Source organism: Bos grunniens, chromosome 8 (assembly GCF_055505025.1).
Source record: "Bos grunniens cultivar Pamir isolate PY7600 chromosome 8, Bosgru_T2T1.0, whole genome shotgun sequence".
Taxonomy (NCBI): domain Eukaryota; kingdom Metazoa; phylum Chordata; class Mammalia; order Artiodactyla; family Bovidae; genus Bos; species Bos grunniens.
Genome location: NC_141172.1, coordinates 109,543,456 through 109,569,582, shown reverse-complemented (window position 1 = coordinate 109,569,582; position 26,127 = coordinate 109,543,456). Strand labels below are relative to the sequence as shown.

At 50.8% G+C, this 26,127-nt stretch overlaps 1 protein-coding gene across 38 annotated transcripts in view; it reads left to right on the top strand.

Moving 5' to 3' along the window:
- The window catches only part of CDK5RAP2 (CDK5 regulatory subunit associated protein 2), a 183,952-nt gene that overhangs the window by 82,711 nt on the left and 75,114 nt on the right, over window positions 1-26,127 (top strand). For 37 of the 38 annotated variants that reach the window (XR_015168772.1, XR_015168771.1, XM_086413953.1 and 34 more), the window contains 6 exons: window positions 3,207-3,377; window positions 3,930-4,070; window positions 15,031-15,128; window positions 20,863-20,993; window positions 23,089-23,198; window positions 25,304-25,432. Coding sequence is in view for 36 of the 38 variants with exons in the window: in XM_086413953.1 (XP_086270079.1) it covers window positions 3,207-3,377; window positions 3,930-4,070; window positions 15,031-15,128; window positions 20,863-20,993; window positions 23,089-23,198; window positions 25,304-25,432 (780 nt within the window). In the remaining 2 variants the exon portion in view is untranslated. The remainder of the gene's footprint in view (window positions 1-3,206; window positions 3,378-3,929; window positions 4,071-15,030; window positions 15,129-20,862; window positions 20,994-23,088; window positions 23,199-25,303; window positions 25,433-26,127) is intronic. The other variant, XM_086413938.1, reaches the window with a different exon arrangement.

Below are 26,127 nucleotides of genomic sequence, written 5' to 3'. Positions count from 1 at the left end.
AGTCCAAGGGACTCTCAAGAGTCTTCTCCAACACCACAGTTCAAAAGCATCAATTCTTCAACGCTCAGCTTTCCTCGCAGTCCAACTCTCACATCCATACATGACCACAGGAAAAACCATAGCCTTGACTAGACGGACCTTTGTTGGCAAAGTAATGTCTCTGCTTTTTAATATGCTACTAGCCATTGATAATTGCAAAATGATGATAATTTAATTTCATCAATCCTTTTATATAATAGCTATATACTTCTATTAAGGAAAACTTGTTTTTCATATCTATACAGTTACTCTGGGGTGTAGTTCTTACAGAAAAGACAAAATAAGAGTCCCCTGAAATCTTCCAAAGGTGACTGTATTAGTTTCTTTCTGCTGCTGTAACAAATCACCACAACTTGGCTGCTTAGCAGCACAAACTTAGCCTGTGGTTCTGGAAGTCAGAAGTTTGAAGTGGGTCTTACCATGGCAGGGCTGTATTCTTCCTGAAGGCTTTAGGAGAAAATCCATTTCCTTGTCTTTTCCAGCTTCTAGAGGCTGTCTGCATCTCTCGAGCTGTGACTCCCATCATCTTCACTTCCAGAGCTGGCTGATGGGGTCTTTTTTGTGCCCCCCTCTCTCACTTTTAAGGATCTTTGTGATTATGTTGGGGGCACCTGAGTAATCTGTCTGTTTCAAGGTCAGCTGATTAGCAACCTCAGTTCCACTGGCAACTTTTTGCCATGTAATCAGCCTAGTCAGAGATTCTGGGGATTAGGGTGTGAACATCTTTGGGGGGCCATTATTCTGTCTACCATAGTGACCAAAGGGTTTTTGTTTTTTTCAGTCATTATGAACTCATGGATTTAAAAAAAAACATTTTTGACATATATTAATTCATTGTCATTATCTTTGATATCCTAATTGTCCTATCTTCTGACAATGAAAAATCTTATTCAAGTTGATTCCTGAGTTCTTTGGATGTGAACATGGAGTCTTTGATAGAGTCTTTCCTTCTGACATGATGAGATGTCTGAGCTCATTATGTATTCCTGCCCAAGGTCTGGACTCATCCCTTTCTATAAAGCACTCTCTACTGTGATTTGGAGTCACCTGGAGGACTTATTAAGGGCTTCCCAGGTGGCTCAGTGGTAAAGAGTCTGCCTGCCAATCCAGGAGACACAGGAGATGTGGGTTCAATCCCTGGGTTGGGAAGATCCCCTGGAGAAGGAAATGGCAACCCACTCCAGTATTCTTGCCTGCAGAATCCCCATGGACTGAGGAGCCGGTGGGCTACAGCCCATGGGGTCGCAAAGAGTCAGATGCGACTTGGCAACTGAACACGCGTGCACGGAGGGCTTATGGAGACAGATTGATGGGTGCGCCCTCTTTCTAGAGTTTCTGATGTAACATGTGTGGGTGGGGGCCCAGTGATTGGTGGTGCTGATAACGCTGTTCTAGGGCCTACACTTTGAGAACGACTGTTTTAAAGGATAATGGAAGTTTTTTTGTTTTTGTTTTCTGTGAGCGATGGTATTTAGCGACTAAGCCTGCATGCTAGGGAGGGTATTGATTCTAGGTTTTTTTAGTGAAAGGAAAGAAATAATTGAATGTAAGTTCCTATTCATGTTTCCAATTCAAATTTAGAATTACAGGTTTTAACTTATTTTATATTTGTGTTTTCTGAGGCTTGGTTCTTATGATCGTAGTAATTAGTTATTTAATAAGTATGCATGTATTTATACACACACAGTTTCAGAATAACAATACAAGTATTATTTCCTGCAACACGATTACTGAAAGCAGTTGAGGGTTTCTGCAGCAGCTCCTTTGTCGTTGGAGAAAGATCCCACTAGGGGTGTAGAGATTACTCGACTTTTTCGTTATTGAAATCATTCCTCTCTGTTTGGTTAGCCAGTCAGCTTGATGCACAGTTAAATTCTTTTCCTGTGTCTTGTGCTTTTAGTTTTAGGAGACTCTCATTTAATTTTAAAATACTTATCTAAACATTCAAATGCTTTCACTGTCACATCTGTAAAATGAATCTGCTCTTTCCTCTGTCTTGCTCTCTCCTTTTCCTTGTCGGCAGCCATTCCTGGTGATTGATTAAGCGGCAGGGTGCTGTGCATCCTGTTTTTCCTCTTGGGGTCCACACCGCCCTCCACCCCACACCCCCTCCTGAGCAGTATATTTGAAGGATTCCTTGAGGGCGGGATATTGATGCAGCCCTCATTCCTGTTCCTTTACGGCTTCTGAGCGCTCCGCCGTGAGGAGGCACACGCGTGGATCCCTCTGCTACAGACATTTGCTATTTCCAGCCTCTTGCTATTAGGAATAGTGGTTCCGTATTACAAATAGTGCACATTTTGAGATAGTTAAAATTCACACTGTGTACTGTTTGATTTCTGTGTTTTTCCTTAACATTATAACTTGAGCATTTTCCATGTATTGTAAATGTCATTTAAGACAGTTTATTTTTATGATTGTGAAAGTAATACAGACTTAGAGCTTTTAAGAAGCTCAGGAAGATCAATATCAATACAAAGTCACCCGTAATCCTTCTACTTAGGGATACTGTATTATTTTGATGTGTTTCCTCCGAGCCTTAAAACTATTTGATGTGAGCAGTTAGAAGACCGTCAGCATCGTGTCACATGGTCTCCTGCTTTGTTTTTCTCTTAACTGTGATGTTTTATACTATATGCTTTTTCTAAAAAATACTTTTAATTGGAGGATAGTTACTTTACAGTATTGTGATGGTTTCTGTCACACATCAGCATGAATCAGCCATAGCTAGGCGTATATCCTCTCCCTCTTGAACCGCCCTCCCATCTGCCTCCCCGTCCCACCCGACTAGGTGGTCACAGAGCACCAGCTCTGGGTTCCCTGCACGTATAGCAGATTCCCACTGGCTGTCTCTTTCACATATGTCATGTTTATGTTTCCATACTGCCGTATGCTTTTTATAATTCTGTGTTGTTAGACGTTTAGTTTCCTTCTGGTTGTTTCAGTATTGCAAATAATTTTGTGATAAATGTGTGCACCTGAAGCTTTCCCCAAAATTTCAGATTATTTTTCAAGTTGGTTTTCCTAAGACCTTAAATAAGGAGGAAGCTCATGTTTGTCAGTTATATCTGTTTGGCTTGCTTTCTTAAGCAATACGGTAAAAACAGGTGAAAGGTTGTTACCTCGACTTGTCAAGCAACTTCCGTTTTTTCTTTTGCTTCTGGTAGGACCTTAGAAATGAAGTTGAGAAATTACGCAATGAAGTGAATGAGAGAGAGAAAGCAGTGGAGAGTCGTTACAAGAGTCTGTTGAGTGAAAGCAATAAAAAATTGCAGAGTCAAGAGCAAGTGATCAGAAGCCTCAGAGAAAGCGCCGCTCAGAAGGCCTCGTTGCCTCAGGTACCACGTGTCCCTCTTGTGTTTACACGTTCTTACTTCAGCGTAGCTTTTCTTTGTTGTTGTTATTGTGCTTAAAAACTCTTTTCTAAGGATGCTCAGAAAAAGGTGAGTCTGGCAAAAAAAGAGGGTGGTCTTCACTGCTGTCTGTCAGCACTTTGGAGCTTTCTTTGCGCCATTTGGACCCCAGCCACCATGGAGGTGAGTTTGGAAGAAAGAGAAGGTCCAAGAAGAGAAGGGCCTATGACTAGTATTAACAATTCATTTGGGTTTTCCGTAAGTTCCTGTGGGCAAACGTGGCTGAGCTTTTCGGCCAGTCCAGTGCGTGGCGAGGCCTGCCTCACCGTCCTTGTCGACACCCGGCTGAGTGCTGCTCTCGCGGTTGTAACAGTGCATGAACGCATTTGTAATTGCCTGATACTGGTGGCTGATGGAAACTATTTAGAGGATATCTGGGTATTGTGAAAAAAGTAAATCTTCCATTAAAGAGTTTGGGACCATCTCTTAGTATTTTTTTTCTCGATGAAAACTCATATGATTTGTTTGTTTCCTTAGAAATTCAATGAAAGAGATCTGGAAGTGGCACAGCGGAACTGTGGCTCAGTGCCGGCGGAGGAGCCCGAGTTCAGGAGTGAAGACTTGGTAACAGAAAAGTGCTCTTCTCAGTCACCAGGCGGCAAAAGCATCTTCTCAGAGGTGAGCTCGACTGAAACTGGACACTCACGTGCAAATTCGTATTCTCTCCTGATCTGAAGATCCTCCCAGGCCTCCTTGCTGATAATTGAGCTGACAACAGGCAGGAGGAGGGCTTCTGTGTCTTGCCTCCTTACAGACTGGTGTCCTTCAGCCACGTGTTAGTATTTGTGCTGTGCAGGAAACCTAGAAACCACAGCTCGTTAAAAGACAAGCCTCATATCTGCCTCCTAGGGTCCACCTCTCGAGAACTGTGTAATCTTGAGGTAAGACCATTTTCCAGCTGACGTGAACACGAGCAGTGGCTCAGCAGGCCCTTCCCAATTGGGCCCCAGGCTAGCTTTCCGGTCTCCTTTTCTTCCGTCCCCCGTCATCTCTGACACCTCCCGCAGATGTGCGGAGGCACCGTGTCTGCATCGCTCCGTGCCCTGTGTGTGCTGCCTCGTCAGCCTGGGATGCCTTGTCCTTCCCCGCTGACCTGGCGGCTCCTGCACTCTCGGGCTGCCGCTGAGCGTCGCGGCTCTGGGGCTCCTCCCCTCCCTCGAGACCCAAGCACCCCGGCAGGCCCCCCAGGGGAAGGGAACGGCGTCCGTGTCTGAATCGCAGCGCCTGCCCTGTGCCTGGCCCAGGATGTTTGTTGAGTGAATGACTGATGGTACAGGTTTGTGGAGATGCATACAGAGTGTTCTGACCTGAAGCTTGCCTGTAATGCAACGAGGGAGCCAGAAATGGCAAAGGAAAGGAGTTTATTGTAGGCCAGGTTTTTTTTTTAAGCTTGCCTTTGATTAAGTTCAGGCATTCAGAAAACAAGGAGTTCTTACACAAACTCGTTGTCTGGTGAATGACTCAGATCATGACTTGTGGTTTTTGGAAAGGATGATTCTTAGAATAACAGCTGGTGTAGCCGGGGCACGCCATCAGAACAGACGCGGGCGCTCGGGCTGGAGTGGGCTGCTAGAGGCCTGCTCTTGTGCAGGCACCAACCCCATGGCTGCTGGTCTTGGGGAGGGGCTGGGGTGGTTGGGTGCACGCAGCAGGGGCTGTTCTGTAGCTGGTGGAGAAGTGGTTTCAGTGTGTTGGCTCCAGTCCTGGCCGTGGCACTGCGTGTCCACTGTCAGCCCTGGTCTTGGAGGGCGCCGTTGCTGAGCCCTGGGAGCTCTTTCGTGGCTCTGAGCACTCCTGAATCTGCCATTGCTTGAATAAGAGTGTCAGTGTGGACTTGGCCTTTGTACGGGGCTAGGCATCTGGAGGCCTGGGTTCCTCTCTTTGCTCTGTGTCTTCCCGTGAGTGGTCATGTGCAGGCACGGTAACTGGATCTCAGGGGCCTAATGTGTGATTCTGAGTGGCTTACCGTTCCTCGACATTGACCAAATTTAATGGGATATTAAGATGCACAGTAACCCATAATCAGGCACAGTCTGTTTTTTTAAAACTTTTAAAAATGTTAAAGTGCAGTTAATTCACCCTCGTTGTGCTAGCTTCAGGTGTCCACAAAGTGATGCAGCTCTGCGTGTGCGTGCGTGTGTGCGTGTGTGTGTGTGGGGGCCCCTCATCGCAGTGGCTTCTCTCATCCCGGCTGGCGGGCTCTGGAGCGCAGGCTCAGCAGCGGTGGCCCTCGGGCTTAGTAGCTCTGAGCCGCGTGGGGTCTTCACAGACCAGGAGTTGAACCCATTACCCCACATTGGCAGGCGGAGGCTTAACCGCTGAGCCACTACGTAACTCCCTATATACTTTCTTCTTGAGATTCTTTTTCAACATAGGTTATTACAAGATATGAAACCTAGTTCCTTGTGTATACAGCTGCTGCTGCTGCTAAGTCGCTTCAGTCGTGTCCGACTCTGTGTGACCCCAGAGACGGCAGCCCAACAGGCTCCCCCGTCCCTGGGATTCTCCAGGCAAGAACACTGGAGTGGGTTGCCATTTCCTTCTCCAATGCATGAAAGTGAAAAGTGAAAGTGAAGTCGCTCAGTCGTGTCCGACTCTTAGCGACCCCATGGACTGCAGCCACCAGGCTCCTCCGTCCATGGGGTTCTCCAGGCGAGAGTCCTGGAGTGGGCGCCACTGCCTTCTCCGGTGTATACAGCAAGTCCTCGTTTGTTTTGTATATAGTGGTGTGTATGTGTCTGTCCATCCCAGATCCCAGCTTCTCTTTTCTCCTCTGCCCCTTTGGTAGCCACAGCTTTGTTGTTCTGTCTGTGAGTCTTCCTGTTTCTTAGATAAGTTCATCTGCATCATTTTTTTTAGGTCCTACACATACGGGTTATCATATGATGTTTGTCTCTGACCTCACTCAGTACGACAATGTCTAGGTCCATCCGTGTCGCTGCAGATGGCGTTATTTCATTCTTTTTATGGCCAGGTGATACTCTATTACATATACATACGCATCAGTCAGTTCACTTCAGTCGCCCAGTCACGTCCGATTCTTTGCAGCCCCTTGAATCGCAGCACGCCAGGCCTCCCTGTCCATCACCAACTCCTGGAGTTCACTCAGACTCATGTCCATCGAGTCAGTGATGCCATTCAGCCATCTCATCCTCTGTCGTCCCCTTCTCCTCCTGCCCCCAAGCCCTCCCAGCATCAGAGTCTTTTCCAATGAGTCAACTCTTCACATTAGGTGGCCAAAGTATTGGAATTTCAGCTTCAGCATCAGTCCTTCCAATGAATACCCAGGACTGATCTCCTTTAGAATGGACTGGTTGGATCTCCTTGCAGTCCAGGGGACTCTCAAGAGTCTTCTCCAACACCACAGTTCAAAAGCATCAATTCTTCAGTGCTCAGCTTTCCTCGCAGTGCAACTCTCACATCCATACATGACTACTGGAAAAACCATAGCCTTGACTAGACGGGCCTTTGTTGGCAAAGTAATGTCTCTGCTTTTGAATATGCTGTCTAGGTTGGTCATAACTTTCCTTCCAAGGAGTAAGTGTCTTTTAATTTCATGGCTGCAATCACCATCTGCAGTGATTTTGGAGCCCCAAAAAATAAAGTCTGACACTGTTTCCACTGCTTCCCCATCTATTTGCCATGAAGTGATGGGACCAGATGCCATGATCTTCGTTTTCTGAATGTTGAGCTTTAAGCCAACTTTTTCACTCTCCTCTTGCACTTTGATCAACAGGCTTTTCAGTTCTTCTTCACTTTCTGCCATAAGGGTGCTGTCATCTGCATATCTGAGGTTATTGATGTTTCTCCTGGCAATCTTGATTCCAGCTTGTGTTTCTTCCAGTCCAGCGTTTCTCATGATGTACTCTGCATTTAAGTTAAATAAGCAGGGTGACAATATACAGCCTTGACATACTCCTTTTCCTATTTGGAACCAGTCTTTTGTTCCATGTCCAGTTCTAACTGTTGCTTCCTGACCTGCATATAGGTTTCTCAAGAGGCAAGTCAGGTGCTCTGGTATTCCCATCTCTTTCAGAATTTTCCACAGTTTATTGTGATCCACACAGTCGAAGGCTTTGGCATAGTCAATAAAGCAGAAGGAGATGTTTTTCTGGAAGCTACACACACACACACACGTATGTATATGGGGTGCATGTGTCCTTTCAGGTTAGAATTTTCTCTGGACCTTTGTCCAGGAGTGGGAGTGCTGGATCGCATGGCAGCTCTGTTTTTGGTTTTTAAGGTGTCTCCATACCTTTCTCTTACTCCTTGGAAGAAAAGTTATGACCAACCTAGATAGCATATTGAAAAGCAGAGACATTACTTTGCCAACAAAGGTCTGTCTAGTCAAGGCTATGGTTTTTCCAGTGGTCATGTATGGATGTGAGAGGTGGACTGTGAAGAAGGCTGAGCGCTGAAGAATTGATGCTTTTGAACTGTGGTGTTGGATAAGACTCTTGAGAGTCCCTTGGACTGCAAGGAGATCCAACCAGTCCATTCTGAAGGAGATCAGCCCTGGGATTTCTTTGGAAGGAATGATGCTAAAGCTGAAACTCCAATACTTTGGCCACCTCATGCGAAGAGTTGACTCATTGGAAAAGACTCTGATGCTGGGAGGGATTGGGGGCAGGAGGAGAAGGGGACAACAGAGGATGAGATGGCTGGATGGCATCACTGACTCGATGGATGTGAGTCTGGGTGAACCTCGGGAGTTGGTGATGGACAGGGAGGCCTGGCGTGCTGCAGTTCATGGGGTCCCAAAGAGTCGGACACGACTGAGCAACTGAACTGAACTGATACCTTTCTCCCCAGTGCCTGCACCAATTTTATACCCCCGATAACAATGTAGGAGGGTTTTTTTTTTTTCCTCCACACTCTCTCCAGCATTTATTATCTGTAGACTTTGTAATGGTGGCCATTCTGATTGGTTTGAGGTCATACCTTATTGTAGTTTTGATTTGCATTTTTCTAATAGTGATATTGAGCATCTTTTCAGGAGGCACAGTTTGTTTTGAAATAAGATAGCAGCCCATCAGGTTTTTTTAAATTTTTTTAAAATTTATTTTTTAAAAATTTATTTATTTTAGTTTTTAACTTTACAATATTGCATCAGGTTTTTTAGATGGACAGATCGTCACTAATTTGAATATATTTAGTTAAACTTTACTATTTTGAATCATATTTTAGACATGTAAAAAATGGTGTAAATGTTGAACAAAATATTTCTAAATTTATTGGACAGTTGAGTGATTTAAAATTTCATGTCTGTAGTCTGATTGTCGGTATCACTGTGTTTTCAGTCTTTCAGGCTAATGTTTTCTGTACTTCTTAGAACCACAAGTATAAAGTCATCCCGTGGGCATTTCCATTATATTTTAGATCCTGGTGATGTTTAAATGACTGCAAAAATACTTAGGTATTTTAGCAAAGGTTTTAATTCTGTTCTGCAAGAGTAATTGCAAATTGAGGATAAAAGATTATAAATGATCTTTTAGAAATTGGAAATTTCTAGGTGTCAGTTTAAGAAATCCCAGCTGTTGCAGTCTACAGTATTTTTCCTCCTGAGAAAGGTGTTTTTTTCAGATTGTAGTTCTTTCTTTGTAGAAAACATGAATTTTTTTTTTTTTCCCGTGCTCTGCCCTTGGCTGTTTTGTGTTGATTTTAGAGTTTATTCTCTACCCATTTCTATGAAGAACTTGAGGCTGTCATGATGTCTCCACTGACTCTGGGCAGTCTGTTTTCCTTCTAATCGTGTGTGATCCTGAGAATTAATGCTGGATGGTCAGGGAATTGAAGGACAGGGAGTAAAACACAATGACCATGTTTAACTTGCTGCAGCCGGAGATTTATAGGTTGGCTGCTGATGTGGTTGGGACATCACTGCTCAATTTCCCGAGTAGTAAAATAAATGTCTGTGTTGCAGAGCTGTGACATAGCTCCTGAAATCGACCAGCCTCTATCTACCAGGCTACTGAATTGCCCTGATTACCAAGAAGTGAGCCATTAAGCTTGCTCTTCACGTGTCTGCGCCTCTCCAGATTGAGGTCTGGGCATTGCACGTGTTTCCTTCCGGTCTCTGAGGAAACTGGTGGGGCAGACGGTGCCTCGGCTTTGGTGTCGGCGTGTCAGTTCTACTGCTTGTTAACTCTGTGACCTTGGGCAAGTCACCTCCTCTCTGAACTCACCTTCCTAATCTGTAATATGGGGAGTTACATGCCTACCTCTTGAGATGATTAGAAGTAATGTACAGGTATCAGTTAAACTTCTTTTGACGGCAGGCCTTAGGATCCAAGGGTGAAGAGTTTGAGCAAAACAGCAATGAAAGGGAGTGTGTATTGGGAACGTCCTGGAGACTCATAGGTGCCAAGGGGCGTGGACTCCAGGGCTCTGCCTGGTGTGGAGGGGCAGGGTGGAGGGTGGGGGGCAGGGGCTCCTCGTGATCTCCCTCGGGCCACCTGGCCCTCTGCTTCTGTGCTGAGGAGATCCAGGGGTTTTCAGCTCTGCCCAGGGAGCCAGATGACTTCACTGTAATCGGGCATGATTCAACGCCGAGGAATAGGTGATGGATGAAATGGGACCCAGACGGCTCCAAAGAGTTCATTTGTTTAACGTGGGTGAGCGATTTGCTTCTAGGAAGACACTGACTCACTCTGACTCCATTGTGCAAAATACCCACAGGGGTCTCTCCGCTTAAGACTCATTGGTCCCTGTATTCCCCTTGTATCTTTGTAATCAGCATTTCAGCATCTGCGGCGGCATTTGACCTGTGCCGAGCAGTGTGCCTGGCTCGGGATGACCCCTTGCCCCCGAGGGGTCCGCAGGCCTGTGAACTTGCAGTTGGTCCACAGGCTCTGGGTGAAGGGGAAGGTGAATCGGGCGCCTCGGGGCTGGGGGAGGGTCTCCCTTTGTAAGGTGTGAGGAGGGTATCCCTGGAGGGGGCTGCCTGCTGGAGTGTGGTCTCCAAGGAGGAGGGGCTGTTCCCCCTGGGGAGCCCAGGTGGAGGGGTTTCCTGACTCTGTTGGGACGGAAGGGCAGGAAAGGGAGCGCAGGTGTGGCCAGCTGGCAGGTGGAGGGTGGGGGCCGAGGCGAGCAGTGGCCTGGGAAACCCGGGGGAGGCTCGCAGTGGCTGCTGGAAGGAGGGGAAGGGACCCAGCCAGGCCCCCAGGCCCCACACCGCAGTGGGCGGTCTTCTGGGGCTTCTACCCCGGCTCAGGACGATCCAGGTAAGGCCCCCAGGGTCGGGATTCTTTCCCTGGGTGTGTCTGTCCTACAGCTGGAATCTACACCATCCACCCACCCAAGGTCCATATTTACTCATCTTTCTTCCTAGTCCTTCTTGGTTAATTATGTACCTAAGCACACATTCTGACTGCAGCTTAATAGCTGAGTGGACTCAAAGACATGACCTGTCCTCTCGGAGAATCAGTTAATTCATATGCACAGTGGGAAGGCTGATACACCTGCTGGGGTGGTTGTCGCTGTTAGAGATGACCTGTGTGATGGACCCAGCCTAGGACATAGGCATGGTGAGAGACAACCTGTGTGATGGGCCCGGCCTAGGACATAGGAGTGGTGAGAGACGACCTGTGTGATGGGCCCGGCCTAGGACATAGGCGTGGGGAGAGACGACCTGTGTGATGGACCCGGCCTAGGACATAGGCGTGGGGAGAGACGACCTGTGTGATGGACCCGGCCTAGGACATAGGAGTGGTGAGAGACGACCTGTGTGATGGGCCCGGCCTAGGACATAGGAGTGGGGAGAGACGACCTGTGTGATGGGCCTGGCCTAGGACATAGGCGTGGGGAGAGACGACCTGTGTGATGGACCCGGCCTAGGACATAGGAGTGGTGAGAGACGACCTGTGTGATGGACCCGGCCTAGGACATAGGCGTGGGGAGAGACGACCTGTGTGATGGACCCGGCCTAGGACGTAGGCGTGGGGAGAGACGACCTGTGTGATGGACCCGGCCTAGGACGTAGGCGTGGTGAGAGATGACCTGTGTGATGGGCCCGGCCTAGGACATAGGCATGGTGAGAGATGACCTGTGTGATGGGCCCGGCCTAGGACATAGGAATAGTGAGAGATGACCTGTGTGATGGGCCCGGCCTAGGACATAGGCATGGTGAGAGACGACCTGTGTGATGGGCCCGGCCTAGGACATAGGCGTGGTGAGAGATGACCTGTGTGATGGGCCCGGCCTAGGACATAGGCATGGTGAGAGATGACCTGTGTGATGGGCCCGGCCTAGGACATAGGCGTGGGGAGAGATGACCTGTGTGATGGACCCGGCCTAGGACATAGGAGTGTTGAGAGATGACCTGTGTGATGGGCCCGGCCTAGGACATAGGAGTGGTGACTGTGGCTGACACTCATCAAGTGTTTACTCCATGCTGGGCATCAGCGCGAGAATGTTGTGTGGATTAGCTCAGCTCCTCTCTTTCACAGCCCTGTGAAGTATGCAGAATTATTAGCTCTGTTTATAGGTGAGGATATTGAAGTGCAGAGAAGTTGAGTGACTCGCTCAAGTTCACACAGCTAATAAGGAAGGTCACATGCTCTTAACCATCCCTGCCTCTCATGGTAGACGCTCAAGGTGTAGTAGGTTTTCTAATTTTCCTTGTCAGTGTTGGCTGACCTTTAATGCGGCTGACAGTGACCGTGTCCCCAGGCTCCCAGGGCTTTGCATCCATCGTGGGTCATTCATGGGTGGATTGAGGAGCTCAGGCCCTGGATCCTGGCCGCCTGGGTCCACACTCTGCCTCCGTACCGTGCCTCCATGCTCCGGTTCCCTCATCACCAAAATGGGGAGAGTGGTAAGGCCTGAGCCCACTGGCTTGTGAGGATTACATGAGAAAATGCTAGAGTGCACTTGGCACCATGGCTGACGGCCTCTTCGTCTGGATACCGTGGCACGTTCCTCCAGGCGCTGCCCCGGGGTCCTCTGTCTGCACGCGCGGTGTGTGTGCGTGGGAGCTGGCGCTGGGGACTGTGTACGGAGGCAGCTGGGCGCACCTTGAGCCACTGACCTGTGACATGAATTACAAGAGGGCCTGACGTTTCTAGCGCTGTGGGTGGCTGACTTCTCACGACCAAACAAGCGGGTTAGCGTGGAAACCTTTCGTTGGCAGGGTTGCCTTGACCTTGGTGGTAGCAGCGTTCTTCCAGGTAACGGGCTCCTAACCTTTTTGCCCTCTGTATCCCTTTGGTAATCTGCGGGAGCCAAGGCCTTCCCTGGAAAAGTATTTATATGCAGAAAATATGTGCACAGGTTTATAAAGGAAACCAGTTATTTTGAAGTTCGATTGTCAAAATATAAAAAGTTGGCTGTAAATATAAAAAACTGGTGTTGCTTTGGAGTGGTGAGCAGCGACTGCCGTAGTTTTTAAGTAGTGATAAGAATAGATATTTTGAGATACCTGCAGCATGCACCTAGTACCTATGCTTCCTCTGCTGACCAGATCTCGGGGAAACACTCTACTGAACTGCTGGGGTTTGTGGCCGTAGCAGCGTTCCTTCAGCTCCTAAATGAAGAAAATGCTAAACTTCAGGTAGAGGTTAGTGGGAATGAAGACGTAGCTTTTCCCCCTCCTGCGTGTTTGAGTGTCCATCGGGGTCGGAAGCGCTGTCTCAGGACGCTACCTGAGCTTTAGGGGCCAGGCTGAGGCCACGTGAAACGTGAGGACCGTTTGCAGCCCCTCTCTGCACAGACCAGGTGTCTTCCTGGCATTCAGGACCACCTAGTCTGTGCCAGGGGTTGTGCACACGTTAACTTTCCTTCTTTATTTTTACTTTTTCTTATTTTGAAATAATTTCAGATTTATAAGCAGATTACAAGAATAAAGGGTTTTGCTTGTCCTGAGCCGTCTGAGAGTCAGTTGCTCGTGTGGAGCCCGTCGCCCCGAGTACTGGACTCCTGTGTGTGCACACTCCCCGAGTGTGCACTCCTGTAGAGGGGACGCGGTCCCGTGTGACGCCGCACGGCCGTCACACCAGGGGCCGGCAGGGACCCGCACCACCGCCGACCCTCAGGCTCATTCGCATCTCGCCCGCTGGCCCGCTAACGCCCTTCCTCACCGCAGGAGCCAGTTCAGGGTCACGTGTCGCATTTCACAGTCTTTAGCCTTCCGTCTTTTTGACGTTCTTGGCCCTGAGACTTCCGAAGTGTCCAGGCCAGGCCTCTTGTGGCGCCTCCTTCAGGTGGGTCTGTGCGACACTTCCTGGTGACAGGATTCAGCCGAGGCCTCTCTGGCAGGGTGTCCCGGGAGAGAGGCCGAGTTCTCAGCGTGTCCTCTCCGGCAGCACGTGGCTTAGATTTGCCCCATTCCCGGCCCTGCTGACTTGGGTGCCTGTGAGGGTGGCGTCTGCCTGGTCTCGACTCTGCCGTTGCTCTTTCTCCCTTTGTAACTAGTATTTGAGGGGAGGTGTTCTGAGTTAGGTACACATTCGGGTCTTCAGACTTTTGCCCATCAGTTTTAGTATCCTTTTATGGAGGCTGAACTATTTATTACCATGATGGTTGGCAAATGGTGATTCTTCTAACTGTATTATTCCTTCTACATTTATTAGTTGTTTTGCTGTAAAGAAAAGCCTGCTCTTCTTCCCGTGTATTAACTTACTCGTGGCCTTGTGGACAGGAACTTCGGTTTTCCTCAGTGGGTTGTATCTGTTACTGCCGTTATTTTGATGCTCAGATTGTCCCAGGTTTGGCCTTTTCAAACCGGCTCCTGTGTCCTTTTGACAGTGCTCCATTATTTAAGCACTTCCTTGTTTTCCGACGTGGCAGAGTGCTGTAGACATGGGTTGTTTCTGACTTTCTTGGCCTTTTCCCCTGGGATCCTTGGTTCCTCTAGCACACAGTTGAACTTTTATCTGCTTGTAGCCCTATAAAGTGGTGACGCTTTCCCCCATTTTTCAGGTGGCCCTAGTAAGTAGCTTCTTGCGGCCCCAGAACTGGTAAGTACCAGAGCCAAGATCTGAGCTGTAAATAAAGCTTCACATTTGTGGAATTCACAGAATTACATACGCCTTCATAAACGAGGAGCCTGCATCTCAAAGAGGTGTGCTGAGCTGGCTAGCTGAGGTCACGTAGCCAGCAAGTGGCAGAGGGCCCTCAGGTCTCTCTCACCAGTCTGCTCACAGAGCCTGGGAAGCACGCGTCACCTGACCTATTAAGTCCCTTGTCCCTAATGTTGTCGGGTTTTGTTTGAGGAATGTCTTTTCTTGGGAGGAAGAACACATGTGGAAAGGCCACCTTCGTAGTCTGTGAAAATGACGGCCTGCAGCTCTGAGGGGGTGCGGTCTCACAGAGGGCAGCCGGGCAGCAAGGTGCCCCTTCCGCAGCAGCTGGGTAACGTGTCCACTGTGGGTGAGCCCTGCACGCCGCCTCCGCTGCCGTGGGCGGTCGTTCCCCACTCCGCCTGCAGGTGGCGCTCTCCGACCACGGCCTGGCCCAGAGCCTGGCACGGGGCATCACCTTTGGATTTACACACCAAAGCGTCCACATCTGTTTGCATAGTGTAAGGATGCGCTCCTTCGGAATTCTTCTCTTAATGTCAGATGCCCCTTGTCATTTTCAGGAAAAGCAACAATTAAGCTATGAAGAGCTGATTCAGGTCATAAAGAAAGAACGGGACATCTACACACGCCTGGTAAAATCTCTACAGGACTCAGACAGGTAAGGGTTTCTGTTGGACTGACACGTAAACAGAACACGCATGTGTTTTGAATAAATGCTGCTGCTTTCTGAGGCAGCAAAGACTTCCCACTTTGCTTAGGAAGCTTAAGATACTTGGACAGTGATTGCCTTTTTAAATCAGGTATTCCTACTTCCTTAGCAAGAGTGGTTGGAGAAGGCAGTGGCACCCCACTCCAGTACTCTTGCCTGGAAAATCCCATGGACGGAGGAGCCTGGTGGGCCGCAGTCCATGGGGTCGCGAAGAGTCGGACACGACTGAGTGACTTGACTTTCACTTTTCACTTTCATGCATTGGAGAAGGAAATGGCAACCCACTACAGTGTTCTTGCCTGGAGAATCCCAGGGACGGGGGAGCCTGGTTGGCTGCTGTCTATGGGGTCGCACGGAGTCGGACACGACTGAAGCGACTTAGCAGCAGCAGCAGCAGCAGCAGCAGCAAGAGTGGTATGATTTTTTTGGCAGCAAATACAGGATAAGGGCTCCCCAGGTGGTGCTAGTGGTAGGGAACTCACCTGGCACTGCAGGAGATGTACGGGTTTGATCGCTGGGTCGGGAGGATCCCCTGGAGAAGGAAATGGCAACCCACTCTAGTATTCCTGCCCGGAGAATCCCAGGGACAGAGGAAGCTGGTGGGCTACAGTTCATAGGGTTGCACAGAGTCGGACACGACTGAAACGACATAGCACGTACATTGGATAAAAACATTACTAATACTAATTACTCAGGCTTTTACCAGACCTTATTACAGATATAGAAAGTGCCTCCACGTGTGCCACCTCTCCTAGCCCCCACGGCCGCTCTGAGCGGTAAATGTCATTACTGGCCCTGTTTTCCATAAACAAGGCCATGGAAACTTGGAGAGGTGAGATGACCGTCTAAAGTCTCGCAGGTGGTGAGTGACGGCGGTGTGTCCCTGTCCTGGCGTGGCCTGTGTCCTCACAGCACTGCCGCGGTGGGGTGGTGCCAAGAGGCATGGCGAGAACGCTGATGGTCGGCTGGTGGCCTGGCTCCCACCCTGGCCGGCTCCAGGCAGCTGACACCCCTGGGTTCCTCTGGGCCCAGCCCCGGGCTGGCCTCAGTGATTCTCCTGTGCAGAGGTCACGTCTGTGCGTGGTGGGATGGTGACAGGTGGAAGGGTATCAACCTCTGGGCTTCGTTTCACGGCTGCACAGAAGCGGACGGTGCGGGCGGGCACGTCGACAGAGGACAGTCGGCCGCGGCCCCCGGCTCTCAGGGCAGGCTGTGGTGGGTGGGGGCTCATGATGTCAGCTTGTCTTCATCTGTTTATGTCTAAAGTTTCCCGTCATAAAAGGCTGAGGAAGCTCACCCTTCACCGCTCCTTGTCTTCGGCCACAAAGGAAGCCCAAGAATACTGGAGTGGGCAGCCTATGCCTTCTCCAGCGGATCTTCCCAACCCAGGAATCGAACCAGGGTCTCCTGCAGTGCAGGTGGATTCCTTACCAGCTGAGCTGTCATACGTAGAGTCCTCGTTGTCCCTGGGGCTGGGTTCCCTGCCTCTGCCTTCAGTGGGCTTCTGCACTCTGCTCTGCCCCCAACTCATCCTTGAGCATTCGAGGAACCCCCTTGTCGGGAGGCCTGCATGAGCCCCCAGGACAGGTGCCCCTCTGCTGTTCTGCCCTCGCGATGGCCCTCCCCTCCCTCCGTCACCGCCCTGCAGTGGCTGGCCGCCTCTCCTGGCCATCAGCGCCTTGTGGGCCGGCGTCCTGTCTGGTGTCCGCATGTTCCAGTGCTTGTCACAGGGGCTGGCACGCAGTAGGCCCTCGGGAGATACTCAGTGGATGAATTCTCTCTTTAAAGTCCGCCCCTCGCCCGCCCCCAACCCTTTTACGTTGAGATAATGTTCAGGATTTTTAGTCTGAAGTGAGTTTTAAGGAAAATGAAAGCATGCTGATGAAGTTCTGGAGTCGGTCTCACTCTGAAAGGAAGCTTCTTTAAGAAGCCTCTGGGGCTCGTCGTTTTCACCTGGGGTGGGTTGAGTAGTCTGGGGACCTCAGATGGGGAGTGGGCGTAGTGGGCTTGACTGTGGCGCTAACCCTGACTGGGCGCCCAGAGGCTCTGTGGGCAGAAGTGACTGCTGTCACCCTCCTCCGCCTCACGGGTGGTGGCTCTGAGTCCTGCAGGCTCTTCCTTAATGAATCAAAGCGTGCATGGCACGAGGGCAGGCCAGACCGCGTCTAACGGATGCTTAAAAGGTCTCCTGTCCATGTTCAGAGTCAAAATGCATTCAGCAGCTCTCAGCTCCTGGATAAGTCACTTTTCACCCTGAGCCTCAAGATACATGTCAGTATTTGTGCATTGAGCTTGCCCTGCCTACAGACCTACCTGTTCACCTACCTCCCTACCTACCTTAGAGGGTTGTTTAAAACATGATGCTAATATGTGAAGTCCTGATGCCTGGCACAAAGGAAACACTCAATAAATGTAACACTTGTTAAGACTAACAGCGATGTGAGAAGTCTCATACGCCTCAGTATCCCATTGTCCGCACACTCAGCTTGCAGGGGGCTTTGAGCCCTCAGACCTTGCTGTAGCCAGAGGGCGGAGCCATGGGCTTGGGTGGGCTCAGCCACCCTCCAGGGCTGCTCACCCCCTGCAAACTGGCAGCGAAAGGTGGGTGACTGGAGATGGGTGACGTACTTGTAACTAAATTTGGTAAGAGCAGGTGGGGAGAGAGCAGCTGGCCACGGACAGCTTTATGATTCATTCCTCACAGCGACACTTCAGCCCCGTGTCACAGAAATGGACATCTGCTCTCAGGGATGTTAAGGGTATTTCTAAGCTCCTGCACTTAGGATTCTCAGAGCTCAGAGCTCCCTGGCTCTGGGGCCTGGGCCCTTACTGCACAGCTGTCATCTTGAGGACAGGGGACAGTTTGTGTTTGCCTGTGACTCAGATTTTCTCATTCTCAGCACTGTTGGGATTTGGGGCTAGATAAATTTTTGTCAAGGGCTTCCCAGGTGACTCAGCGGTAAAAGAATCCACCTGCAATGCAGGAGACACGGGTTCGATCCCTGGGATGGAGAGTCCCATGGAGAAGGAAATGGCAGCCCACTCCAGTATTCTTGCCTGGGAAAACCCATGGACAGAGGAGCCTGGTGGGCTGTAGTTCACGGGGTCACAAAAGGATCAGATACAACTTAGTGACTAAAGAACAACAACAACTTTTTGCCTTGAGAGGCTGTCCTGTACATCGTAGAATGCTTAATGACGTCTCTGGCTTTTGCCACCACGTGGCAATGACACCCTCCCCTGCCCCAATTGTGACAACCAGCGCTGTCTCCAGATGCGGCCACATGTGCCCTGGGGGGTTTAAATCCTCTCCAGATGAAGATCATGGCTGTGACTCACGAGTCGCAGAAGGTTGGGCTTGTGAGTACCTGCTGTTTGGGAGTCGTTAACTTACATGGAAGGAAGGAGCTGATGTTTATCGAGACCTTGTGTGTGTCAGGCACTGTGCTGCACTCTTTCCCTTATAACATCTCACTGACTCCTCGAAACACCTGAAGGAAAGGCACCGTCCCCGCTTTACAGAGGAGGGCAGCAGGGCAGGCCGGTGATCTGACCGCTGAGGTCCTGGAGCCGATGAGTGCTGGCGCCCTGGGGGCAGGCAGGCCCAGCTCCTGCCCGACTCCTCCCCGGAAGGAGGAAGGCGCAGGGCTGTCCTTTCTCTCTGAGAGAAGCTCCTTTGGTTCCCCCGACTCCTCACGCCGTGCAGGGATCCTGGGGCTGGGGAGACAGGGATGACCGACGCAGGAGCAGCAGCTGTGTACATTTCTCCCTGCCAGAGAGTGGAGAAGGAGTGAAGCGGTCAGCTCGCCCCAGCTCTCATCGCAGAAGCTTCGCTGGAGCAGTCTTTCTTTTTTTTCCCCCTGGTTAAATGTGTCTGCAGCACGACCGCATCCGAGCGAGTGCTGTGCTATGACACCTCTGTGAGGTTTTCCATCAGCCTTACAAATTGATCATTATGATTGTCTTGAAATGGAACTAGGTACAAGTTGCTGGGAAGGCCCCTTCCCTGGCAAGGAGGCTGCCTCACAGTGAACCATCTTCAAAGCAGCGAGCATAGAAGATTAGACATGATGGTTTATTTTCCTTCCAATAGATGTTGATTTCTTCGTGCAGTTCGATGGACGGAGCTGGAGGGAGTCGCTGGAGGAGAAGAGGGACTTGAGTCCGTGGCGCTCGTATCTTAGAGCGACGTCTCCTTAGCATTTGGGGCTGTGGACCCCTCTAGAACAACCCGATGAAAGCTGATGGGCCCACTCCCTAAAAAAAAAACCCACACATTGATAAACTCTTTCCTACATTTTCTAAGTGTTGATGGGCCTTCTCGGGGAAAAAAGGTCACGTGCGAGACAGAGTGACGCATTTCTTGGTATTTAAGACGAGCTTTCTGACTCGCTAAGGCGTTTCAGGAGTTGCAAAGCGTGTTCGTTTGCTTTGACCCAGTCGTCGTGCTGCAGGGAATCTGTCTCCAGAAGCTAACCTGGGCGAGAAGCAAGCCTCTCGGCACAGGGCTTTGAGGGGACAGTGTGTGTGTCGCTCAGGTGTCTGCTGGAGTCCGTGTCCCTGCAGGAGCCTGTGGAGTCGGTTCAGACCCCTGCCGCGTGCTCACCCACGGAGCCCCGCCTGGAAGCATGTGCAGTCCGGCAGCCGCTGGCCGTGTGACCGCACATGTTTCAGTTACCACACCGGGCATTCGGTGCCTCGGGGTGTAGCCCCTTTCAGACGCCCAGCAGGCGCGACCCACCGGTGGCTGTGCCGTGCTCATCGGTGTGGATACAAGGCGTTCCCATCACTGGAGAGAGCTCGGGGGGACGGCCCTCCCCCGTCAGTGTGGATTCTGGGAGGTGGGCTTTCTCAGGGCCGCCCCTGAGTTCATCAAGCCCTCTGCGCAGGTCAGCACCGTATTGTTACATCGTCCCACCCCTCAAACAAAAGTCCATTTGGCTCTTCATCTGTGAGTGGCTAACCCACCGCTTTAGTCTTTTGTTGAAACTTAGATCAGTGCTTCAGTCCCTCCTGCTTTCAGCTCTCACTCTTCTCTTCTTTTTCTTGTCCCTCTTGCCCCTCGCCCTTAACCTCCAGCGCCACCTCTTTTTGGGGTGACAGCAGACCCTCTAGAGCCTTCCTTCCATACCCAAGCCTGTGCAAGACAGTATTCCAAACAGAGAAACATTCCGAAGAATTAAATGATATCTACCTAGCTACATCTGGAGCAGAAACTTGGGAAAGGACCCGAATGTTCACTGATAGGGGAGGATTTAAAGTAAACGCTGGGTCGTTTACCCAGCTTAATATTACATAATCATTAAAAGTGATGCTTGTAAATTATTTCTGAAAATGGAGGGAGATATTTAAACGAGCAATGCACAATGTAGTTTTTTATGTCCAGTATGATTTCAACCTTATAACAATACTCAGGGAGAAAGATTAGAGGGAATACAGTCTGCCATATGTTCTTTGATGTTGGGGTTATAGTAATTTTTGCTTTTTTCATACTTATATTTAAAAATATTTTTTTCACTTTTATATTTTAAATGTTCTATGAATTTGTATTTACTTTTATAGCCAGAAAAAGAAAAAAAGACAAACATCTCACAAATAACATAAAAATCAAAGGAAGGCTGGCTGGGTTTTTTTACAGCACAAGTAGATCTTTTATAAATTATGGTATCTTGTTTTACCAAAGTGTCAGTGCCCTGCAGGCTGAGTTGAGCAGTGTCTTTGCCCTGCGGAAGCGGCTGGAGTGGGACGTGCTCTCGTACCAGCACCTGCGGAGGGCCCTGGAGGAGCAGATCAGCGAGATCCGGCGGCGGGAAGGTACTCGCTCCCTTGCATGCGTTTGCACGTGGAGGGCCGTGCGGAGCTTGGCAGGAGTCCTCAGGCTTCAGTAGGAGACGCAGCACCTTGGGGCTTTCGTCTGGGGAGCCTCTTTTGCAGGGACAGTGTTTTTGCTGCTATTCTGGCCTGGACTCGGGTGGCTGCGGCCGGTGGCGGCTGGGGCCCAGCACGTTGCGTTGGCTCCCTGAGGGCCAGCTGCAGGGCCGCTTGCTCACTGCCGCCGCTCTGTTCTGCATCATTTGACTTCTAGCTCCAGATAACCTCAGGGCCTCGTCATCCCCTTTCTCGGATCAACAGCACTCATTGCCCCAAACATCTGGGTCTGGCCTCCCCAGGCACCCAGTGCGTAGACGCGTGGGGGTGAAACTGCTGTTTGCTGCTGGAATACTGCTTTTCGAATTGTCGTGACCACAAGGGGCTATGATTCGGGAGGGTCCCATGATGCCTGTTTTTCGAATTGCCCTGGGAGGTCCCATGGTACCTTCCCTGCTGTGCTCAGGACAGCAGCATTTGGCCCCCTCGCTGCCTAGAACCAGGCTTCCCTGGTGGCTTAGATGATAAAGAGTTCACCTGCAGTGCAGAAGACCCAGGTTTGATCCCTGGGTTGGGAAGATCTCCTGGAGAAGGGGAGTGACAACCAACTCCAGTATTCTTTCTTGGAGAATCCCATGGACAAAGGGGCTGGGCGGGCTACCGTCCGTAGGGTCGCAAAGAGTCAGGCACAACTGAAGTGACTAGGCCTGCATGCACTGGCTAGAACCTGAGTCCTGTAGACTCCAGATTGGTATCTTCATCCTTTCCGTGTCTCTAGCCTGGTGCTGGCATGTATGCTTAAAGTCAGTCATCGCAGTGATAGGTTTGACAGGTCTTGAGCACCTGCTGTGTACAGGGCACAGTGGGAGGCCCTTAACATCTCACCCCGATCCTGGCCGTCGACCCATTGGGTAGAGTAGGCACTGACATCACATCACAGATGAAGACACCCAGATTTGAGCCAGGACACCTTCCGTTGAAGTCCAGCTCTTTACAGCATGCTAAGCATATCAGCTCTTCCCCACGTGTGCTAAGCAAGATCCTGCTTCACTCACTGCCTAGCCTGGCCCCTCTCTGCCCCCGCGCTCCTAGCCTGGCCCTGCTCTGCCCTCGCGCTCCTAGCCTGGCCCCTGTCTGCCCCCGCGCCCTCTGCATAGCCTGGCCTCTCTCCACCCTCGCGCTCCTAGCCTGGCCACTCTGCCCTCGCGCTCCTAGCCTGGCCCCGCTCTGCCCCCACGCTCCTAGCCTGGCCCCGCTCTGCCCTCGCGCTCCTAGCCAGGCCCCTCTCTGCCCCCATGCTCCTAGCCAGGCCCCTGTCTGCCCTCACGCTCCTAGCCTGGCCCCTCTCTGCCCCCGTGCCCTCTGCATAGCCTGGCCCCTCTCCACCCTCGCGCTCCTAGCCTGGCCCCTCTCCACCTTCGCGCTCCTAGCCAGGCCCCTCTCTGCCCTCATGCTCCTAGCCTGGCCCCTCTCTGCCCTCGTGCTCCCTGTGAGAGTGTGAGCTTTGCTGCAGAGAAAGCAGACCCTTCATGGGTGACCCAAGACTCCCTATCATAGATCTCACAGGCAATTTCTCCTCTCAGTGTGGACTCGCTGCCACGGTGGACTCTGGAGCTGGAAAAAAAAACACATCAGGCACTTTTTATTTCCCTTGAGTTCTACCCCTGAGGGTCACATCTGATTTTTCTAAACAGAATCACTCCCTTATTTAAACTGAAAAATCACCACTTATTTGTGCCACTCAGAATGGTCTGCAGACAACACTGGATACGCAAATTATAATTCAGAATTGGCCGCAGGGAAAGCCTGCGGCCCACGATGAACCCCTGCATTGAGTATCAGCCTGTAGAGACCCAGGAAAATTGGCTCCCGCCCCAGAGGAGGGGCCCTGAAGCCCTAGGAGTGCTCGCGCCCCTCCCACCCCTCCTGCAGCTCAGGTGCATTAGGTGGGCTGCACTGGGGTGGGTCTGGGCAGGATCTCCTTCTGACGTTCTGTTGCTCTCCTCCTTTTTTTCTTTCTTTTTTTTTTTTCTTGGTGCAGAAGAAACATTTTCATTTTATAGTGATCAGACATCCTACCTGAGCATTTGCCTTGAAGAACACAGTCGGCTGCACGTGGAACATTTTTCTCAAGAAGAGCTTAAGAAAAAGGTATTGACTTTATTAACTTTCAGTGCTTTGTTAGTTATTTGTTGTCTCTTGGGTTCCTGATCAGAGGTGTGAGGTTCCAAAAGCCCTTCTCCCTGCCTCTGCTGCCTCTCTCCCTGCCCGTCTCTCCACGGACATTCCATGGAGACCGCCCCCCCAACCCCCGTGTCTGATGCACTCTTTCTCAGGCTTGAGGACCCCCACCCAGGCCCCATCTCCTCCAGGAAGCACCCCATCCCCCCTGGAATTAGCCCTCTTTCCCTCTGGTCTTCTTCCTCTCTTCTTGTACCTGATTTCATTGATGTCCTTGCTATACTGGTCTATAATTATCTGATTATTCTTCTATATCCCCAGTAGGCCACTCACCTTAAAGTGAGTGTATCTTATTTATTTCTGATTTCCCAGTGCCTGCCTGGCACATATAGTGGGAGTTAATAGATGGTTTTTGAAAGAATAAAGGTTCAGGTTTGGTCAATAAATCTTTTCTAAAACTTGGAAAGGTCTTCCCATCTGTTATCATTGGTGTGGTTAGGGTGGTTGAGTATTTCAAGGCTCTAAGAGCCATTGATAAGAGGAGGAAGTGTGAACTCAGAGGACACTGTGGTTTATTGTAAAATGATCATCTGTGTGTGACAGGTTCAGATTCTGTCTTGGAATAAGTCGCATCCTGGTAGAGCAGATGGATGTGTGTCCGAGCCGTGTTACTGCAGAGTGCACAGAGGGCTGTGCCAGGCAGAGATGCGAGGTGCAGGCGCAGCAGAGAAAGAGAGGTTGTCTGTCTGGTGGGGGTAGGGGGTGGGGGAGGCCCTTCCCAGATCAGAGGAAGCGTCTCAACAGAAATGAGACCTGAGGTGGGTTTTGGACAATGAGTAGGAGCTTATCTAACTAGAAAACTTTCTCGGCAGAGAGGGAGAGGAAAAAAGGTACAGAAAAGATAAAAAGCAGGAGTGTAGAAGTTTAGTTATGTTCAGAGGAATGCAGCAGGAAGCACTGAGGCATCTGTCCGTGTTCTGAGGGTGAGGAAGCTGAGGTGGTAGGAGCCACGGCTGGTCCCTACTGTGGCTGTGTGTCGGGCGGGAGCTAGTCCCCTTGGCTGGCACTCCGTGGCTGTTTGCAGGGTCAGACTGTCTCGTTCTTCCCTCTGTAACCTTTAGGGTTGGGTCTGATTGGTGTTACGTTTGGGTGCAGGGGACACCTGCTCTTTGTGCTGAGGTGGGATTTCCCGCTTATTTCAGGGGCGAATGATTACCCCTTGAAGAAGGGTTTGGAAAGTCACTGACCACTGGAATTTGAAGTTTGCAGGAAATAAAGGTGGTGTCTGATCAGCTGCTTATGCACCTGTCCTTGTGAGACCTGTGCCTTAAGGAGGGGCCTTGGACCGGGAGTCCAGGCCTGACTCTGCTTTGTGCGGGCAGCTGCCCTTGCCCGCTTGACCTGGCACTCTGGCCAGTGTTGTACATCACTGAATTCTCCAGGAACCCCAGCTCTGGGGCCTCGGGCAGTGAGCTGCTTTATACCTGAGGCTTTTCCTTGTCAAATGGGGACAGTCACACCGGCCTGTGCACCTCCGTGGGATTTTTGTAAGGAGTGATTGACTAAAGCTCGAGGGAGTGTTTCAGTTGCCATGAATTGCTTTGGAACTGAAGACTGTTGTTATTCTGGACAGTGGTAGATAGGCATAGAGAGAGGAAGGTGGAGGCCATAGAACAAGCCTCCGACACAGCCTCAGAAGTGTCAGTCTTGGGGATTTTCCTCTGGAGGCTCTCAAGTGCAAGACAGAGGTGCTGTACGCTGTCATGGATGGGGTACTTAGACTGCGCGGGGGGCATTAGTGCACCGTGGCCGTGGTCACCTTCCGTTCTCGTGGTAGCCCATTCTACAGAAGCGGAAATGGAGGCTTAGACCAGGCAGCTTGCCCAGGATCTCTGGGGCTACAGCAGAGAGATGCTGGTGTTTTTCTCACTGTACCTGGGGGGAGCCTGAAGCCTGGAGTCAGGCCGCCTGGCTCTCCGTGACTGTGATGCTGGGAGGTCTGCTCAGTAACCATGGCCCCAAGAGGCAGAAGTGTGCCTGTGGGTAGCCGGGCCTCTCCTGCTCTGATCTCTCAGGTCGGCGACCTTATCCAGCTGGTGAAGGAGCTGTACGCGGACAACCAGCACCTAAAGAAAACCATTTTTGATCTTTCCTGCGTGGGTTTCCCAGGAGACAACAAGCCTGAGTCAGTAGATCAAACAGAGGTAAGAAGGAATGCTCTTATCATCACGAGCTCATCACAAAGAGTAACAGCCCCGCACATGTGTCAAGGCTGCGTCTGTTCTGGGGGTCTCTGTGGAAATTCCCTTTGCTGTGGACGGGCTTTGGAGGCCTTCTTAGGTCAACAGGTCTGCCCGTAGGTTTCCGCAAGTTTGGGTCGTTTCTGGGAGGATGCACTTGATGTTTTGTGATGCCCACACTCCAGGCCTGGCCCTGGGATCTGGGCTGCAGGTCACGGGCATCTGGGCACGTCTGGAGGACTGGTAAGGTCCCAGGAGTCGGAGAGTTGTCCCGTCACCAGTCACTCCGGTAGTATAGATGGAACCTTAACAAACCCATTACCTTGGAAAAACAAACGAGTAAACACTCTTTCTGTCTCCTTCCTGAGTTAACCCTCTAAACGCGCCTTCTCACTGCCATGCATCTTCCCCTGGCTTTGGCCGGATGCATGTTCTTTCTTCCCGCACTTACCCGGGACCCCCTGCGCCCTGCCCCCACGGCGGACCCGATAAGGAATAGACAGTCGGTGTCCCCGGGCCCACATGTCCAGCTTCCTGCCTCTGGAAGTTCTCACGTGGCGGCATTTGAGAGTCTGAAAGGGCCAGGGAAGGTTAAGTCCTGGCGTCTGCGCTGCAGAGTGTGTGGTTCCTGGGCGTGCGGGTTGCTCTGGCAGCCCACC